The 21,245-nt window shown below is 41.6% G+C and overlaps 1 protein-coding gene across 1 annotated transcript in view; it reads left to right on the top strand.

The window, feature by feature from the left end:
* The window catches only part of LOC147018963 (membrane-associated guanylate kinase, WW and PDZ domain-containing protein 2-like), a 97,968-nt gene that overhangs the window by 11,202 nt on the left and 65,521 nt on the right, over positions 1 to 21,245 (top strand). The window contains exon 4 of the mRNA XM_085899084.1: positions 17,695 to 17,774. Coding sequence (XP_085755210.1) covers positions 17,695 to 17,774 — 80 coding nt within the window. The remainder of the gene's footprint in view (positions 1 to 17,694; positions 17,775 to 21,245) is intronic.

Genomic DNA, 21,245 nt, shown 5'->3' with positions numbered 1-21,245 from the left:
TGCCAAGAGGCAGAAGAAAGTGATGAGCCTGAGCAAAAAAGTGGAGCTGCTGGACTGGCTTTCGAGAGAAGAGAGTGCGGCCTCTGTGTGCAGACTGCATGGAGTAAACAAATCCACCATTCGCTACATATGGAAAAATGAGAAGGCGATCCGAGAAAGTGTGGCAGCGAGCTCTGTACCAAGCACCAAAGTGGTCACCCAGGTCTGGGACATCCATAAATAAAGGATGGAGAAGGCTCTCAACATATGCATGGAGGACAACTTGCAGAATAATACGCCTTTAAGTGGACCTCTCATTCACGCAAAGATGATACATATGTATGTGCATCTGGCTGGCACGGGTGGTGCTAGCACAAGTGATGCCGGTGCGGCTATGAGTGATGCGCTGAGCAATGGTGTATGAGCAGCTCCTGTCCATTCCGAGTGAGCAGGGGATGGTTTGACCACTTTAAGAAGTGGTACGGTCTCCGCAATATCAAACTGTTAGGTGAGCATGCCTCTGCAGACCAGGAGCGGCCAAAACGTTCCCTGCTCAACTCATGAAGCTCATCGAGGAGAAGGGGTATCTGCCAGAGCAGGTGTTCAACACTGACGAGACCGGCATGTTTTGGAAAAAGATGCCAACACAAACTTTTATCTTGAAGCCCAAATGAGAGCATCAGGGTTCAAGGCCACAAAGTACTGGGTATCTTTTCTCTGTGCAAATGCAAAAGGGGATTGTGTGATGAAGCTCATGATGCTGTACCATTCCCTGAACACGCATGCTTTCAAGTGCAAGAACAAACACACGCTGCCTATGTTTTTGATGGTCAACAGTAATGTGTGAGTTTAGGCAGCAATTTTCATGGACTGGTTCCGTAACAGCTTCATCAGGTGGAGAAGTACCTGGCAGAAAAATAAACTTGCGTTCATGGTTGTCCTGCTCATCGATAACACTCCTGGCCACCACGGGGACCGGAAGGTGACTCACCCAAACGTTCAGTTGGTCTTTCTGCCACCGAACACCACCTCCCTGATCAAGGCACTCGACCAAGGGGTAATCTCCACTTTCAAAACATACTATACCTGCTACACCTTTCACTACATTTTGGATGCGATGACGCAGAGCTCACCATCAGGCACTGTTTGAAAGAGTTCAACATAGCCCACTGCATCAGCGCCATCGGCGCCATCGCTGGACAAGGTTAGAAACTCCACCATCAATGCTTGCTGGCAAAATCTGCCCACAGACAGTGAAGAACTTTACAGGCTTTCCCACCAACATAGAGGAGAGGCATGAAATTTCCAGGTTGGCAGGTGGGTTGAGAAGGCTTTGAAGGCTTTGAAGACATGGAGCCTGAGGAGTTGCATGATCTTATCGCCTTGCATGTAAAATAGCTCACCGAGGAGGATTTGGACACCATTACCAAGGTTTCTGAGGAGGAGGAGGAGGAGGAGAAGGTGGGCAGTGATGAGGAAGAGGTTTTGAGGTCCAACGTCGTGGTCAAGTTCCTGGTTGAGGTGCTGAGGGACATGTGGGTAATTGCTGACAGGCTGCAAGACTCCAATTTGGTCATGGAGCATTACCTCAAGTTCAAGAGAGGATTGGATGATGCGATGCTCCCATACAAGAGCAACATCGAAACCTGCTGCAATCTGCTAGGCAGCTCTCGATCACTTTTTTTTTCACCTTGGTCCCTCCACCTCAGGAGCATCAGCACCCTCTCCTGCCTCCCTCTCAGTGCACAACTCATCAGTACCCTCACCTGCATCATCTTCAGAGAAGTTAATTGAGTTCACTGGATTTTATTTAATCATCATCATCATTTTAAAATCTTTGTGTGTTTTTGTAAATAAAAATTTGAAATCCTACCTGCTGTTGTTTTGTGTTTGTTTGTTTTTTCTCAGCACTTTTTATGAAACTAATCGTGTGCATTGTTGGTTGAAAAAATTGAAAACTTAAAAATTTTCCCCTCTGCATCAGGAACCGCTGGAAACATATCCCCCTCTTTCCATTGAAACAATGCCCCCCCCCCACCCCCATTCACAATGTGACATTTGCGGCTTCACCTTTCCCGGAATTTTCCAAGAATGTATCCCCCACAAATGTCAGGGTGCAACAATGTGTTGTGTATATTGACACACACACACACACACACACACACACACACACACACACACACACACACACACACACACACACACACACACACACACACACACACACACACACACACACACACACACACACACACACACACACACCCCCCAACCCCACATCCCATACCCCATGGCTACCCCCACTGTTCTCCTCCCCATTTCCTACTTTCACCCCTTTTCCCTCAGTGAAGTTAAGTAGGTAAACTAATGTATTGAATTAATGTGGTGAGTATAAAGTGCAGGCATGATAGGCCAAATTTGAATCAATGCCTTTACGTATATCCCTGGAAAATAGTGTAGCACAAAATTGCAATGATATAATCTAAGGCCAAGGTGCAGTTTTCACATCATGAATTCATAATCCTGAATGTCCCATACGTTTCCTAAAAACCTGCTCTGCTGTTGTTGCACTTCCTCTATCTGCCCTTTTCACCCTGACCCTGTTATTTACCATAAGTCATCTTCCATCTGCTTGGAAATCAGACAACTTCACAGCATTACATTGAAAATGAGGTAAAATGGATCCCCTTAACTTCAGGCCAATTAGTTTACTTCCAATCATCAGCAAGTTCATGGAATCCATCATTGCAGTTGACATAAAATCATTTATTTTTTCCAACAGCCTCATCACACATCATCAATCCAGATTCAGACCTGATCACTCTACCTTGGACATGCTGCTTCTACTCTCCCAACAATGGATGGAGGGCCTCAATATCAGACATGAGATCAGGACTGTCTACCTGGATATGTCTCGAGCTTTCAATACAGTCTGGCATCCTGTCTTGCTCTCCAAACTGTCTCTCTATGGAATCCAAGGCCAACTCCACTCTTGTATTACTGACTTCCTCCCCCCTCATAGACAACGTGTGGCTCTCAATGCAACCCTTTCTTCTTCTCCTCCCTGTCAAGACTTGGGTACCCCAAGACAGTGTTCTCGGCCCCACATTACTTATAATCTTCACCAATGATCCCACTGACTCTGGAAAATCCTCTTCATCTCTTTGCTGATGATTCCACTCTCTGCCATGACATCTCTCATCCTTCTGACAGACAGGCTGCAGCCTCTTCCCTCTCTTCAGACCTTAACGAAATCATAAATTGGTCAAACACTTGGAATATGTCTTTCAATCCTGAAAACTCTCTCTCGCTCTCTCTCGCTCTCTCACTCCAAAAAGACCATCTGGCAAACCCTCCTGTCTATTTTCTTAACAATCGTCTCGAGGAAGTTCAGTCATTCAAACTCCTGGGTCTCACTATCAGCCATGATCTCTCTTGTGGAAGCCACATTTCAAAGTTGGCCTCCAAAAGCAGATGCTGTCTGGGCATCCTCCATCATGCAAAGTCCTTCCTTGGCACACCTGATCTCCTATCCACCTACAAGACTTTCATCTGCAGCTTTATGGAGTTCTGCTCCCCCCCCCCCTTTGGGCTGCCTCCCTGCTTCACATCTTGCTCAGCTTGTTGCTGTGGATACCAAGGCTTTCAAGATCATTGCAATCTCTCATGATGAAGATGAGTCTATGGGCCTATCACTTCGCCATCACCGACAGTTCGGTTCTCTCTGTCTTATTCTGCCTCATTTCTGGTCTTGCACCCTCTGCCTTCTCCATGCTCTTTTCCCCCAAAGTATCTGCAGGATTCATGCAGTCTGCTAGCAACCCCGTCCTGGTGAAACTGCCTAAATCCAGAACTACTGCTCATCTCCACTCCACTCATTTATTCCTCTTTTTACCTGTCTGTGGAATCACCTTCAACACTCTCCTCAATCTCATTCTTCCTTCCAGGTCTTCAAGACAACTGTTCATGTCATCCCCCATCCAAAGCCATGATCTTTTCTGCACCCATTAAACCATCCTCACCCCCCACAAAATTTTGCTGATGGATCCATGTTTTCCACTCCTTGTGTTGTCCCCTACCCCTCATCATCACCTGCCTCCCTTGTTTGTACATCTCCGTCTACCTTCTCCCTCATCCCTGCTGTTGGCATTTCCCCTTTCTCCTGCTGTTCCCTTTGTTTATTGTATCCTGGTATGCTCTGTGTCCCAGCTCTTCCACGAGTCTTGACCATGTATAAAACAGGAAAAAGAATAGCAAGTAAAATGTGGAACATGGATTAACAGCAAAATGGCTAAGAATTTGAATTTAACACTCGAATTGCACATGCTATTCATAACTTTTTTTTAATGTTCTTAAGCGTAGAACAAAAGCGTCTTCCTGATGACAGTTTTTCAAGAAGACCGTTCAAGAAAAGACTTTTATTGGTACATACATGCATTGTCTTCCTTTTCAATGCTCGCAAATATAAAGACTCCACACAGATTGAAGGTCCACCCACTTTAAATGCTTGTATAATGACCTTTCTCAGTCATGACTTATGCTGCACATTTAGATAACCATACCATAGGAAACCAAATTCAATGACAAAACACTGATCAGCAAGGAATTAGTCAATATCTGCATCATGCGTGAGCTTACACCAAATGAATTCAACTTCCTGAAAAGACAATCTTTGCATTGATTTATTGGACACAACATCGATCTTTCATCAAAAGTTAGCGTATTACAGATAATAGTGTCCAGGTATTTGAGTTTATTCATGATTTGCACCTTGTCACCATTTATGGTTGCAAGTTCATGATTGTTACCTTTTCTGAAATCCAAAATCACTCATTAAAAAAAAGAACACTTATTCAATGCTTCAATCTCATCAAAATATGATACAAAGACCGATTGATCAGAAAGACAGTCAATAATTGTGGTATTGTCCACATACTTAATAAAGTTACTCACTTCTTTGAGAGCCACACATCCATTGGTATACAGACTGAACCGTGGAGATGATAATACACAGCCTTGTGGAGCACCAATATTTAAGATTGATAACTTAGATAAACTACCATTCACCTTCACCTTCTGAGAATGGCCGAGTAAAAAACTACTTTCCACTCGAGTATCCCTTATCGATTTCCCCTATTTTTTGGCTATTTTTGGTCTTTCAGTGCTATTTAAAAACTATTTTTTCCCCAAAATAGCAAAAAGATAGGTTTCTTTTCCTATGATTTAAAAATATTTTTTTGGAGATTTCGGTGGTTGCTGTGCTATTTTTTTTAATCTATTTTTCAATTTTTTTTTTTGCTGTATTTTCGCTATTTTTCTGTACTTTGTTTTACACCAAAGTGGTTGCTATTTTTTCACTATTTTCCTGGACATTGTTTGTTTTACACCAAATTTGGTCTTTGTTCACCATTTTCCTGGACTTTGTTTTTTTACACTAGATTTGCTGCTATTTTTTCAATATTTTTCTGCATATTGTTTGTTTTATACCAAAGTGGTTGCTAATTTTTCACTATTTTTTCCATTGTTTTTTTTTACACCAAATGTGCTTTTTTTTCACAATTTTCCTTGACTGAGTTTTTTTTTACATCAGATTTGCTGCTATTTTTTCAGTATTTTTCTGCACATTGTTTCACACCAAAGTGGTTGCTAATTTTAAACTATATTTTTCTGTACATTGTTTGTTTTACACCAAAGTGGTTGCTAATTTTTCACTATTTTTTTTCCATTGTTTTTTTTTGCACTAAATTTGCTGCTATTTTTTTCACTTTTTTTTGTACTTTGTTTTACACCAAACTGGTTGCCATTTTTTCACTATTTTTAACCTCTGCCATCGAAGATGGACGGAGGTGACTGTTTTCACCCCTGTCTTTGTTTGTTACTTACGAAATCTAAAGATTTCGTAAGTATATTGATGCCTTCCGTTTCTGTTTGTTACTTACGAAATCTAAAGATTTCGTAAGTATATTGATGACTTCCCTTTCTGTTTGTTTGTTTGTTTTACTAAAGAAATCTAAAGATTTCGTAAGTTTTTATTGATGACTTCCGTTTCTGTTTGTTTGTTTGTTTGTTTGTAGGCACGATAACTCGAGAATGGAAGAAGCTACCAATGTCAAATTACACCACGTGATTCAGGAGGGTGATGGCTAGTGCTGATTAGTTTTGGTCAAAATCGGTCAAAGGTCAAGGCCACAGTGAGGTCAAATATTCGATTTTTGATGGTTTGGTACAGATAACTCGAACGGAAGAAGCTACCAATGTCAAATTACACCACGTGATTCGGGAGGGTGATGGCTAGTGCTGATTAGATTTTGGTCAAAATCGGTCAAAGGTCAAGGTCACAGTGAGGTCAAACATAATTCCATAAATTCATGTGGAGAAATGGAGTATTTTTACTTCGCTCGACGTTACGAGTTCGTTTTAACTCCGATTTTAATTTTGTCTTCGGTTTTTGCGATCACTTCGGACGCTTAAAACTCGGTTGTCGAAATTCTGGAACAGCGATGAATAACTGATATATATATATATATATATATATATATATATATATATATATATATATATATATATATATATATATATATGTATGTATATATATGTATGTATATATATGTATGTATATATATATATATGTATGTATATATATATGTGTATATATATGTATATATATATATATATATATATATATATATATATATATATATATATATATATATATATATATATATATATATATATATATATATATATATATATATATATATATATATATATATATATATATATGTCTTTCATCAGATTCTTCTGAAAAGTAATACACCTATTATCTGGCATATCTTGCTGGTACTGAATCACTTTTTTAAAAATAAAAACAAAAAAATGGAATTTTTATAAGAAATCTAGTTTTTGTCTGGGACTCATTATCTGCAAACCACAGTGTAAAATCGTAGACCACAATGAATTCAGAATTCAAGCTCCCCTTGGGCTTCTGACGGATTCATGCTTTTATTAGACAAGGTCAGAGGTCAAGTTGACGATTTCGGAAGTACCAGTCCATGACTGCTTGTTTGTTTGTTAGTTTGTTTGTTTGTTTGTTTGTCGGCACGATAACTCGAGAACGGAAGAAACTACCAATGCCAAATTACACCACGTGATTCAGGAGGGTCATGGCAAGTGCTGATTAGATTTTGGTCAAAATCGGTCAAAGGTCAAGGCCACAGTGAGGTCAAATATTCGATTTTTGTTGGTTTGGTACAGATAACTCGAGAACGGAAGAAGCTACCAATGTCAAATTACACCACATGATTCGGGAGGGTGATGGCTAGTGCTGATTAGATTTTGGTCAAAATCGGTCAAAGGTCAAGGTCACAGTGAGGTCAAACATCCAAAACATTCGATTTTCGATGGTTTTGTACAGAATCATCGTAGAAACTTCTGGTTTGAGTCGCTGCCTTCTCTCGAGACAGCTTTTATTAGACAAGGTCAGAGGTCAAGTTGACGATTTCGGAAGTACCAGTCTATGACTGCTTGTTACTTACGAAATCTAAAGATTTCGTAAGTATATTGATGACTTCCGTTTCTGTTTGTTTGTTTGTTTGTTTGTTTGTTTGTTTGTTTGTTTGTTTGTTTGTAGGCATGATAACTCGAGAACGGAAGAAGCTCCCAATGTCAAATTAAACCACATGATTCAGGAGGGTGGTGGCTAGCGCTGATTAGATTTTGGTCAAAATCGGTCAAAGGTCATGGGCACAGTGAGGTCAAACATCCAAAACATTTGATTTTTGATGGTTTGGAACAGAATAATCGTAGAAACTTCTGGTTTGCATCGCTACCTTCTCGGGAGACAGCTTTTATTCGACAAGGTCAGAGGTCAAGTTGACGATTTCGTAAGTACCAGTCTGTGACTGCCTGCTTGTTTGTTAATTACGAAATCTAAAGATTTCGTAAGTATATTGATGACTTCCGTTTCTGTTTGTTTGTATGTTTGTATGTTTGTTTGTTTGTTTGTAGGCACGATAACTCGAGAAGGGAAGAAGCTACCAATGTCAACTTACACCACGTGATTCAGGAGGCTGATGGCCAGTGCTGGTTAGATTTTGGTCAAAATCGGTCAAAGGTCAAGGTCACGGTGAGGTCAAATATTCGATTTTTGATGGTTTGGTACAGATAACTCGAGAACGGAAGAAGCTACCAATGTCAAATTGCACCACGTGATTCAGGAGGGTGATGGCTAGCGCTGATTAGATTTTGGTCAAAATCGGTCAAAGGTCAAGGTCACAGTGAGGTCAAACATCCAAAACATTTCATTTTTGATGGTTTGGAACAGAATCATCGTAGAAACTTCTGGTTTGCGTCGCCACCTTCTCTCCAGACAGCTTTTATTAGACAAGGTCAGAGGTGAAGTTGACGATTTCGTAAGTTCCAGTCTATGACTGCTTGTTTGTTTGTTTGTGAACAGTATTTCGGAAAAACTCCTGGACGGATTTCGACGAAACTTGGTGGGGGGATTAGGTATGGTCCAAGGATCATGCCATTAGATTTTGGACTTGGTCCACAGTCCAATATGGCCGCTATGGTGGCCATTTTGAAAATATATTTGAATTTTTGTTTTTGCATTTCTTCATGTTTTAAGTGATTTCCAAACAAAAAAAAAATTTGTTGGAGAAAAAAAAAATTTTGCAACTTTTTTTCAAAAAAAATTCGATTTTATTTGAAAAATATTTGAATTTTTTTGCATTTCTACATGTTTTAAGTGATTTCCAACCCCCAAAAACATTTGCTTGAGGAAAAAAAAAAATTTGCAACTTTTTTTTTTCAAAAAAATTTCGATTTTTTTTTTCTTTTTTTTTATTTTTTCTTTGGCCATTTCTACATGCGCGTCGATCTAGTTTAGTTTATTCAATCCTGGTTCAGTAGACTCTGATACGTTTTGACCTACAATGAATAGGATATCAGGTTCACTTAAGTGACCCAGCAGTATTGGCGGTGGAGGTTTTGCACTCAACCGAGTGTTCCCCCTCTCGTTTCAATTGTTTTTTTTTTACACCAAAGTAGTTGCTATTTTTTCACTATTTTCCTGGACTTTGTTTTTTTTATCCCAGATGTGTAGCTATTTTTTCACTATTTTTCTGTACATTGTTTGTTTTACAGTTTACACCAAACTGGTTGCTATTTTTTCACTATTTTTCCCATTGTTTTTTTTTACACCCAATTTGCTGCTATTTTTTTTCACTATTTTGCTGTACATTGTTTGTTTTACACCAAAGTGGTTGTTATTTTTTCACTATTTTCCTGGACTTTGTTTTTTACACCGAATTTGCTGCTATTTTTTTTACTATTTTTCTATACTTTGTTTTTTACACCAAAGTGGGGTTTCCCCTATTTCTTTTGTTCAAAAACTGCCTATTTTGGCATATTTTTTCTCCTATTTATTTCCTCTTGTTGTTTTTTTTGAAACTGACTATTTAAAATATAGTTTTCGTCTTTTTTTTTTTTAAATAGCCTGGTGTTAGCTTAGTGGTGAGGGTAGTTGCCTTAGGATCCTAGGATCTTGAGTTCATAGCCCTGTTGACTGCTGGATTTATCACCAGGTGGGGCTGACTCAGCCTGTCATTCTACCAAGGTCATCAAAATGAGTGCCATTATACTGCTGGAGGGGCACAGCATCAGCAGATTAGCAGGTCAGCTGTGCTTCTAAGAAATGATAGCTAAAAATAGTTTTAAAATGTATTTTTGTATATATTTTTCTCCTATTTTTTTCGCATTTTTTTTTTTTTACTTGGGATGATATGTGGGTTCAGGCACAGGTCACTCAACATTTTCAGAAGAGTAAATTTTTGCATCGTGTTAAAGGCTGATGAGAAATCAATACATGAACATCGGTTCCATTCTTGTCAAGGTGACTTGTGATAAGGCAAAGCAAACTGAGCCATGCATCTTCGACACCACATCTTGCTTTGTATGAAAATTGCAAAGGATCCAATTTGGGAGCAACATCTAATGTTATAAACCTCAAGATAAATTTTTCATACATTCACACAGGATGGAGGTAAGGGCAACAGGTCTATAGTCATTGAGCTGGCTTGGGTGAATATGTTTTAGCACAGGAATAATGATGGACTTTTAACAACAAATAGGAACAGGATGAGGAGTTAAAAGTAACTGAAACAGGTCAGGTCAGGTATGGGAGCATGCGCCAGAGCAGCGCGTCGCTGCGTCCACTTTCCGCCAGTACTCCAGGAGCATCCGTCTGGCCATCCCCCAGGCAGATGCATGGCCCATCCCAATCTCCTTGAGATGTCGATCAACCTGCTGCAACCACGAGGCAAGTGGTCGGCACATTGTCCTCCTCCACTCACGAGGCTTCCTCGCTGAGAGAAGCTGATGAGCAGGATCAGCATCAGGAAAATGAGCCACATGTCCATACAGCCGCAGCTGACGCTCGTGGACTATGCAGGTAACAAATCTCATTTGAGTCTCTCTTAGCAACTGCTCGTTGGACACAAAGTCCGACCAGCGATAGCCAAGGATTCTCCGAAGAGACATGGTACCAAAGAAATGAAGTCTCCATCTCATCCTTGATCAGAGTCCAAGTCTCACATCCATAGAGCAAGACTGGAAGCACCAAGGACCTGAAGACTCGTACTTTCGTCCTCCCGCATAGGTACCGGCAGTGCCCACACCCCATTATCCAGTGAATCCATGACTCCCCAGGCTCAACCCAGACGTCTATTGACCTCTGACTCACAGCCGGCAGAGACATGAATATCACTGCTGAGGTAAGTGAATCTCTCCACGACCTCAACATCCTCACCACAAACAGGCACAGACAGGACAGCAGCATCCAAGATGTCACTGAAAGCCTGGATCTTAGTTTTGACCCAGGAAACCCGTAATCCCAGCGGCTCCGACTCCTCATTCAGCACCTTGAGGGCCCCCAAAAGGATATCTGAAGTCTCCGCAAAGATGACTGCATCATCTGCGAAATCAAGGTCAGAGATCTTGACATTCCCAAACGATACACCGCAGCTTGATCTCTCCGACATCCTCCCGAGAATCCAGTCCATACAAGTGCTGAAAAGTGTGCGGGCCAGTACACACCCCTGACGAACAACAGTAACAACTGGAAATAAGTCAGAGATGGTACCACCACATCTCACAGCACTCTCAGTACCAGATTAGAGTTCAGACATCAGATCGATCAGTTTTGGTGGCACCCTATGATGGCCAAGAATCCTCCAGAGGGCATCCAGATTCACTGAATCGAACGCTTCACAGACATCAACATCGGCTGCGAGCATCCTCTGCCGAAACTCTCGTCTGAGTTCGGTGAGGACCTAAAAAGCAAGGTTCGGTCAATCGTTGACCTCTTTGGTGTGAAGCCTGACTGCTCTGGATGCTGGTGCTCAAGCAGATGGTGGTGAACCCTATCAACAATTATTCGAGCAAAGATCTTGCTCGGCACTGAGAGCAGCGTCACCCCTCGGTAGTTGTTGCAGTCTTGGCGATCACCTTTCCCTTTCCAAAGAAGGACAACAAGGCCCCTCTTCCAGTCCGTTGGGATGATGCCTGTGTTCCAGGCAGCGCACAAAACTGCATGCAATGACACGACAGCAGCATTTCCACCAGCTTTGAGAAGTTCAGTATGGATGCCACAGATCCCTGAAGCTTTACCCCATTTCAACCGGTTCACCGCAGCCCGTGTTTCCACAAGCGAAGGTGGACCACAGTTGATTGGAGGGTCAGCAACAGGGATTGTAACACCCCTGACGTCCAACTCAACAGCTAGTGGATCAGCCTGGAAAAACCGCTCAAAGTAACCGGCCCAGCGGGCCTTCACTTCGGACTCCTCTGTCAAGAGCCCACCACCCTCTGCTCTAACTGCAGTACACCAAGGAATGGGCTTGGTTGAACGCAATGCGCGAATTCCCCTGAAAGCAGAACGAGAATCACCTGACCACAGGTGATGCTCTACCTCCTCACAGATTCTTCACACATCGGCCTCCTTGTCCATCCTTGGCGCACGTACAGTTTTACGCCTCAGCTCCCTGAGCAGCTCAGCTGTGCCATTCAGCCTGGCCCTGCGACTGGTCAATGGTATCCAGTGTCGCTTGAGAGAAAAAATTCTTCTTTGCCCTACGGTGAGTTCCAAGACATCCACCGGCAACATGAAGGACGGTGGTCTTGAAAGCACTCCACAACTCTTCAGGACCTCCCAAAGCACCCAGATCCCCCAAATCTCCACTCAGCCTGTTTGCAAACTCCTCAGGTACCCTCTCATCCTTGAGCTTGCCAACATCCAGCCTAGGCTGGGATGGTACCATTCTCCTGGATTTAAGGTGCAACTTCAGATTTGTAACAACAAGCCGGTGGTCAGTATTGAGGAACTGAGCACTCTGGTCGACCCTACAGTTCTGGATCATCCTCCAGCGACCATCAACGAGGACATGGTCAATCTCCTTTGCCACACCACTAGCGTTTGAATACCAAGTCCAGCGATGAGCTTGTGGGCACTGAAACCATGAACCAGCCACCCTAAGTCCATGACTTCTTGCAAAGTCAAGGAACTTGGTGCTATTCAGGTTCACAGTTCCAGACCCATGGGGACCAACACACACCAACACACATAACCATCCCTATCAGTTCCAGTCGATGCATTGAAATCCCCCAAGACTAGAAGTGTATCTCCTCTGGGGCACTGATCAACCACAGACTCGAGTGTGGCGTAGAATGTGTCCTTCACGGTGAGATCACTCGCCTCAGTCGGAGCATAAACAGAGACCAGGGAAATGACACCTAAGGAGTGACGAATCCTTAGTCTCATAACACGCTTGTTGATCGGTGTTACCTCAACTATCATTGGGGTCAGCTTATTGTACACAGCTACCCCAACTCCTTGGGAATGGTAACCATCAGAGCGACCAGACCAATAGAAGATGTCACCACCCGCCATGATCTCGCCACTATCCAGTCTCCAAACCACAGAGAGTGCTGCAATACCGGTGTCCAAACGCTTGAGCTCAAATGATAACAGAGACAGGTGATCATCCTCTCTTGGGGATAGGACATCCCAGGCACCCACCCGAAGGGACCGCCTCAGGTTAACCCAAGGAGACCACCGTCTGGTGGACGACACCTCAGCACCACTCCGACACACTCTCCCGCAATCTGACCCGGGAATAATACCCTGTTGTTTCCCTCCTATCATCAAAGATTGGGGGTCCCAAAGGTTTTGCCCCAATCCCGTCATCCGGTGAGCTACCCTGTGAAGGGAAGCTGCACAGGAGGTACTCCTACGGAGTGGTTTTTCAGATTTGTTTGCGTTTTTGTGTTTTACGGTGGCTGGAGTGCAAATCCTGCCGCCAACCTCCTAATAAGTAACCCAACTGCAGGAGGACGTCCGCAGACACAGTTGGGCACTAGATATGGATGGCCGTTGGCTCACAAGGAGCTCCTCCGCCCTTTGACACGTTTTGTTTTTAATCCTGCTGGGTGTCCATATCCAAACACCCTCCTCACCAGAAAACCTGGTGGGGGAGACGGTTTAGTCGCCGACAACCCGACCATGGAACAGGTTAGTACAGGTGTACCTGATACCTGTAGCAAGTCACAGATCTAAGCTGGCCTGACCTGAACAGGATGAGGAGTTAAAAGTAACTGAAACAATCGAATAAAAACATCATGAAGTTTGAAGCAACAGTCTTTCAAAATACAAGACTTAATGCCATCTGAACCATAAGCCTTCATTTTACTCGAGCCCCCGAAAACACTTCCTTTTATCGGATTCACAAACAACTGGTATGGCACAAGCTTGAGCATCTAGATCCTCACAGACACTTTCACATTTCACTCGGTTCCCTGCAACATCAATCTCATATAAAACATCATCAATCAATTAATCCGCTAATTTTAAATCGGGAACATTAATGAGCAGTCGACCATCCTTCACCTTCTCATTCATGCCCATCATATTTCTGAGTCCCCTCCAAGCGTTACGAGCATAATCATTGTATAGTTGTTCTTCAATCTTATCCCTGTTTGACCGTTTACAATTGGCGATGACAGAGCACAGTTATTTCATAGCCACCATGAGGACACAGTCATCCTGCAGGAATGTATGTTTCTTTTTTCACTTCAAACAAGCCTTCACTTCAGTGGTAACCCAATTGGGAAACATGCGTTTGATTTTCTCTGTGGTCACAAGGTTCACACAGAACTTCACGTAATCTGTGATGATCTCAGTTATTGAATTGGCGTCCTCACAGGAGTTGTAAAATACATCCCAGTCTTTGCAGAGGAAACAAGAACAAGAGCAATCAGAGATTGCAGACCCTTGCCAGGACTTGTGTTGTGTGGTGTTTGTGTAGTTTTGTGTGGTGTATTTTGAATGGCGTTTGTGTACTGGTGTGTTACGTAATTAATAGGAGACACAATTGGAACTGCCACTTTATAACTGCTGGCAGTGATGACTGGGTACCAAGACGTTTCGCTTTGATGCAACCCTGCTTTGATTGGACACCTAACCCTGACCCATGATGTTTTATTTATTTATTATTATTCAATTGAATTCAGAATGAGATTAAAACAAATTCAATTCAGATGGAATGGAAGACCAAATGGGTGGTACAGTCCTGCATTGGAGTAATCAGAAGGAACCCAAACAAGCAAAGATGAAGTCATCATGAGGAACCTGGATAGAATTCACATTTCAGCTGCTACTCCTCTACCCTCAAACCCATCCAGGAACAGCCAAGTGAGCCTTATTAAAAAAAAAAAAAAATCCACATCAACAAATTAAATAATTCTGGCTGCCAAACCATGTGGCCCATCAAGTTGAAATTTAAAACAGCCATTCCACATCACCATTGGATCACAATTGTGAAGTTTTGCTTCGATTGATTAAGCGGTTCCAGAGAAAACATTATTTAATATATTTATTTAATCCAATATGGCTGTCAAACCATGTGACATCAATTATTCCTTCACAACCTTATATATGCATGCCTTGGGGAACATGATCTGTCTAGCTGTTCTTGAGAAGATTTTTAGGCTTTAGGGTAAATCCACTATGGCTGCAAAACCATGTGACATGACATCATATGTGTAAACCTCTTGTTCCTCATTGATAGACGGTCATATGTGTAAAGTTTCACCCAGGCCCGTCGCTAGGGGGGCAGTTGGGTGAAATGCCCCCCATGGCGCATCTGGTGCCCCCCCCCCACTTGTACGCCACCCATTTATGCCCTGTTGCACCCTGTGAACAACTTAGTGTTTAAGGACGAGCGCCCACTGTGAACTGCTTGCTGTTTAAGAGTTCACCTGTGTGAACTAAAACCCTTATTCCAGATGGTCAACATGGTGAATTATAAGGCCTTCTTGAATAAACTGTTCTTTAATAATGTCCTTCTTTGAATAACAGTCAAGAGATAAGTGTGCGCTTCCCAGCACATCTCCAAAAGCAATTGGCAAGACAATACAGTCCATGACCACAAGATAAAAGATAACGCAAGCACCAACGCCAGCAGCCAAGACCTCGTGTCGAATGTCGATGTTGTGGGTGGTTATATATATATATATATATATATCTATATATATATATATATATATATATATATATATATATATATATATATATATATATATATATATATATATATATATATATATATATATATATATATCTATCGTGGATCATTTAGTTTTAAGGAATAGCCAATCAGCGTTTCGAATATTCCATATGGAGGCCCTATTGAGCAGGTTACCTGCTTGGTTGTAAGTTAAGTATAAATGTAATATAGTCATAATATGATAATGTGAATAAGGAAAAGACATAAATTTACATAATTAAAGATGAAGTGCAAGTGCAGCACGTGACCTTCACAACCCGTCAACCCTCCATCTTACAAAAGTAATTTTATAATAAAAATTAAAAATATGTGTGTTTACAATCATGCTTACATTTGAAATTATGCAGATAAAACCTGTTTTTGATGCATGGATCATTTAATAAATAAAACCGTCAACAGTCAAATCTCGCGAGTCGGGAGATTAGTAACACTAACACCCTCCAGAATCACGTGGTGTAATTTGACATTTGTAGCTTCTTCCGTTCTCGAGTTATCGTGCCTACAAACACAAACACACACACACACACACACACACACACACACACACACACACACACACACACACACACACACACACACACACAAGCAGTCATAGACTGGTACTTACGAAATCGTCAACTTGACCTCTGACCTTGTCTAATAAAAGCTGTCTCTCGAGAAGGTAGCGACGCAAACCAGAAGTTGCTACGATGATTCTGTATCAAACCATCAAAAATCGTAACGTCGACCGAAGCAAAAATCTCCATTTCTCCACGCAATTATTTAATATTATTTTATCAAAGTCACAAAACCATAATATTCTGCCATCCACCAACAATCTTTACATAATCCGACGGCTTAGTGAGTCAGGCATGCGACGATAACCTTTATTGGGATAAAAAATGACTTTTAAACACCATCTTTATCGAAAACACCGTCGGCGCGCACACGCAAAACCTTTACATGACTCAACGACGCCTCTGCTCGAGCGCGCTGCACCACGTGATGAGCCGTGACACTGCGAGTGAAATATTTTTTATACAATCTTAAAACATCTCCAAAACATCCGATTTTTACCAGAATTTCGACAACCGGGTTTTAAGCGTCCTAAGCGATCGCAAAAACCGAAGACAAAATTAAAATTGAAGTTAAAACGAACTCGCAACGTCGTCCGAAGCAAAAATACTCCATTTCTCCACATGAATTTACGGAATTATGTTTGACCTCACTGTGACCTTGACCTTTGACCGATTTTGACCAAAATCTAATCGGCGCTAGCCATCACCCTCCTGAATCACGTGGTGTAATTTGACATTGTTAGCTTCTTCCGTTCTCGAGTTATTGTGCCTACAAACAAACACACAAACACACACACAACCAAACACACAGAGGACGGAAGTCATCAATATACTTACGAAATCTTTAGATTTCCCAAGTAACAAGCAGTCATAGACTGGTACTTATGAAATTGTCAACTTGACCTCTGACCTTGTCTTATAAAAGCTGTCTCTAGAGAAGGTAGCGACGCAAACCAGAAGTTTCTACGATGATTCTGTACCAAACCATCAAAAATCGAATGTTTGACCTCACTGTGACCTTGACTTTTGACTGATTTTGACCAAAATCTAATCAGCGCTAGCAATCACCCTCCTGAATTACGTGGTGTAATTTGACATTGGTAGCTTCTTCCGTTCCCGAGTTATCGTGCCTACACACAAACACACAAGCAGATGACTGAAGGTAAAGATTTCATAAGTAACAAACGGAGCCAAATGCAGTACCCTCTCGTTCAGCGAGGGTAATAAACATTCGTTATTCCCCGCTGTTCAAGTGTTAACTCTCTTTTACAGAACAGGCATTCTTTTCACCTTTTGTCTATACTTCGGCAAGAGATGGATCACCTTATTGTTCGATCACCCGAATCCAAATATTTGGCAATAAAGGAGTGTTTTTGGTGATTAGTATCTACATCTTTTAAGACGACCAGTTCTGCCAGTTGATAAACTAAAATATTTGCCCATTCATTTGTAAAAAAGAATTTCCAATGTGGTATGATGCTGCAAAAAGACTTACAAATTGATTTTTCCCAATGGTCTTGTTCTCTTTTGTATAGTCACGAGAATCAGACAACGTCTTGGCTTGATCCACGGAAAGCCTGTCTGCAGAAGCCATTGGAGGAGTGTGCAGATGATGGTAAGAAGTTGACAGGCAATTTTGAAAGTTATGACAAAATGAAACAAGTTCATGCAAGCTCTCAATATCTTTGGGGTCTTGTACATATTATCGTTGCGAAAGTAATGTAATTTAACCTCTCTTCTTGTATTCTCCTCCAAACATCCTTTCACTTCTCTTTCCCCTCACCTTAAATGGAGACCGAGTCGGATATGGTATTATGCCAGATATGATGGTCTCACTGTTGTGCTTTAATGGATTTAACCAGTCTGACCTGTCCAAAAATGAAATGCACACACACACACACACACACACACACACACACACACACACACACACACACACACACACACACACACACACACACACACCAGTATTTGGATGGGAGACTTTCATGAAAGGTCAGGTTTTGCAGTCTTGGGAAAAGGTAGGAAAGCTTTGTTTCTTGCATGCTTGCTTATTCACTGTCTAGTCATTGATTGGTTCTTCTGTGAAATTGAAAACCATTAAAACTGCCTTCCTGTTATATAGTGCTGACAAAGCGTGCTCCTTCTCAGGGCATGTCCTTCTTCAGATGGGGGACATAAAAGCTGGCTATCCCATTTGCATTTCGATTGTTGAAATTTAAGATACCTTGGTGTTTATCAAAAATCGTAGTACATCATTCCGTGCTTGTAGCATCACTAAATCCCCTGCCTAGAGAATAAATCGATGTTAATTGATTTTAAAAGGTATGCTAAAAATAGGGTGAATATTGAAAGAACATAAGTAATGTTATAGATTTAATTGAATGAGATGTGGATATCACAGGCCTGATGGGCCAAATGGCATCCTCTTGTGCTTTATATATATTAGCAGAGTACCTGCCCCTATGGTGATCTTGTTACAAGCATGTAACTTCTTCTGACGCATACCTTTATTTGGGTAGTGTATAGGCAAATGACAGCTACCCTAATCGCTCAAGAAAATAAAAAAACAATAACTCAGATTACGTGCATGAAGCAAAAACATACCTACTGCTTATAACTCAAAACACCTTACTGCAATGGAAAACGTAGGGACAGGAATCCTGTACTAATTCAAATTGATCTTCTCTGGAATGTGTAATTAATTCTACAGAACACCCATTCTCTGAAATTTTATAAATATTTAAATGGATTTCTCGAGAACGTCTATTGAATTTTATGGAACGCACATTCTTTGCAGACATTGCTGATGACCTGATGCTGATAGCCGACAGTGTGGAAGAGTTAATGGGTAAATACACAGCATGGAAGGAGGGTATGGAGGCCAGAAGACTGAAAGTGAATACAAGGAAAACTAAAGTACTGGTTCGTGGTGTGGGAGAAGAAAGTGTGGAAAAAAGGGGGAGGTGGCCCTGTGCTGTCTGTAAAAAAGGTGAAGGTAGCAATTCGATAATGTGTAAGTCTTGCAACTGCTGGGTGCACAAGAGGTGTAGTGGCATCAGGGGTAGACTGCAGGTGGTTCCCGACTTCAAATGTGCTTTTTGCCCATGAAAACAAGTGGCTCCAATTAGAGTAAAAAGGCTAGTTTATGGGGATATAGCCCTGGAATGTGCAGATAAATTCTGTTATCTTGGTGATATGACTGGTGCAGGTGGTAGTGTGGAAGCAGCAGTGATTGCAAGAATTAGAAGTGCCTGGAGGAATTTTAGGGAGTTGCTACCCCTATTGACATCAACACTGACCTCTCTCCAATTAAAGGGAAAATTGTGTGCAGCTTGCATTAGAAGTGTGATGATGTACAGCAGTGAAACATGGGTGATGAAAAAGGAGGATGAACGGAGGTGTGAACGAAATGAAATGAGAATGGTGAGGGGGATGTGTAATGGGACACTTAAGGATAGGAAATCAAATATGGAATTAAGAGATAGGTTAGGTATAGAAAACATTGGTGAGGTTATGCATAGGGGTAGGTTGAGATGGTTCGGAATGTGGAAAGGTTGGGGGCAGGCAGCTGTGTGAAGAGGTGTATAAATATGAATGTGAATGGAAGGAGAGCTCGAGGCCGTTCGAGGAAACATGGGATGTGTTACTGAGAGATGACCTTAGAGTTAAAGGCCTAATAAGAGGGCTAGCAAGTGATCCTGCAGCCTGGAAAGCACCATTTGGTGAACCACGGCTTTCACATGCAAGCATGGAAACGGCCGTAAAATGATGATGATGATGATGATGATGATGATGATGATGATGCATTCAATGCAGGGTTTTGTCAATATTAAAATGGATTTCTGTAGAACGTCTAATGAATTATATAGAACACGCATTCTCTGTTGGGTTTTATAAATATCTAAATGGATTTCTTTAGAGTTTAGAATGTCTAATGAATTCTATGGAACTCCAATTCTCTGTTGGGTTTTTATAAACATCTAAATGGATTTCTGTAGAACATATAATGAAGTCTATAGAACACATTCTCTGTAGTTTTATCAACATTTAAATGGATTTCCATAGAACGTGTAATGAATTGTGTGGAACATCCATTCTCTGTTGAGTTTTATAAATATTTAAATGGATTTCCATAGAACGTGGAATTAATTATAGGGAACACCCATTATTCGCTGTAGAGTTTTATCAATATTTAAATGGATTTCCATAAAACGTGGAATTGATTGTATAGAACAACCGACCTCTCCTCAGAGTTCTATAGAATTTGATGAGGTTCCAAAAAAGATATAGTGAGTTCTGCTGAAATGCTTTTGAGCTCTGCAGAATTTCTATAGAACATTTTATTGAAGGAAAAACTACCGGCAAAGATAAAAACATGCCTATACACTGATTAGCGTCATGCTGATCAAATGTAGCAAGTCTGGATGCAATCGGTCCAAAACTATAGGAGTAGCATGACAAACAAACAAGAAAGATGTCATGCATAGCACAATACTTGCGAAATCCATAAAACAAATTTGACTTCAAAAATAATTGGTGGTTGAATTCGATGATGAAATATGCAACTTTTTAGTAGTTTGATTAAACATGCAACTACCATTTATTGGTATCCCCCGCGATGAGGCTGAGTTTTTGGGTCTCCCACTCTATCACCACAGGCAGGTTGGTGGTCTTTCTATCTTCTACCATCTCCTCTCCGGTATGAATTTTACTTTTAGAACAATAAGATTCACGTTAGCGTTGGTCTCAGTAGATATATAACTGCTTGAAAACTGTTGCTAAGAAGAATATGTAGCCTGATGGAGTACTGCTCTCCCCTCTGGGCTGGTGCTCCTGCCTCCCACCTTTCTCGGCTTCACGCTGTCGAAACCAGGGCATTTAAGATCATCGGCATCTCCCGCAATGAAGCTGAGTCTTTGGGCCTCTCACTCAATCACCGCAGGTTGGTCGGTGGTCTTTCTGTCTTCTACCGACTCCTCTCCAGCCTTGCCCCCCCTGCTCTCTCTGCGATTTGTCCCCACCACGTTTCCACAGGGCGCTCAAGGTCTGCCAACAACCCCCTTCTGGTAAAACTACCAAAATC

Source organism: Eptatretus burgeri, chromosome 10 (genome assembly GCF_056783735.1).
Source record: "Eptatretus burgeri isolate ZD-2024b chromosome 10, Ebu_testis_v1, whole genome shotgun sequence".
NCBI classification, from domain to species: Eukaryota; Metazoa; Chordata; class Myxini; order Myxiniformes; family Myxinidae; genus Eptatretus; species Eptatretus burgeri.
Note: the sequence above shows the minus strand (reverse complement) of the source record. Positions and strands in the feature narration are given on the sequence as shown.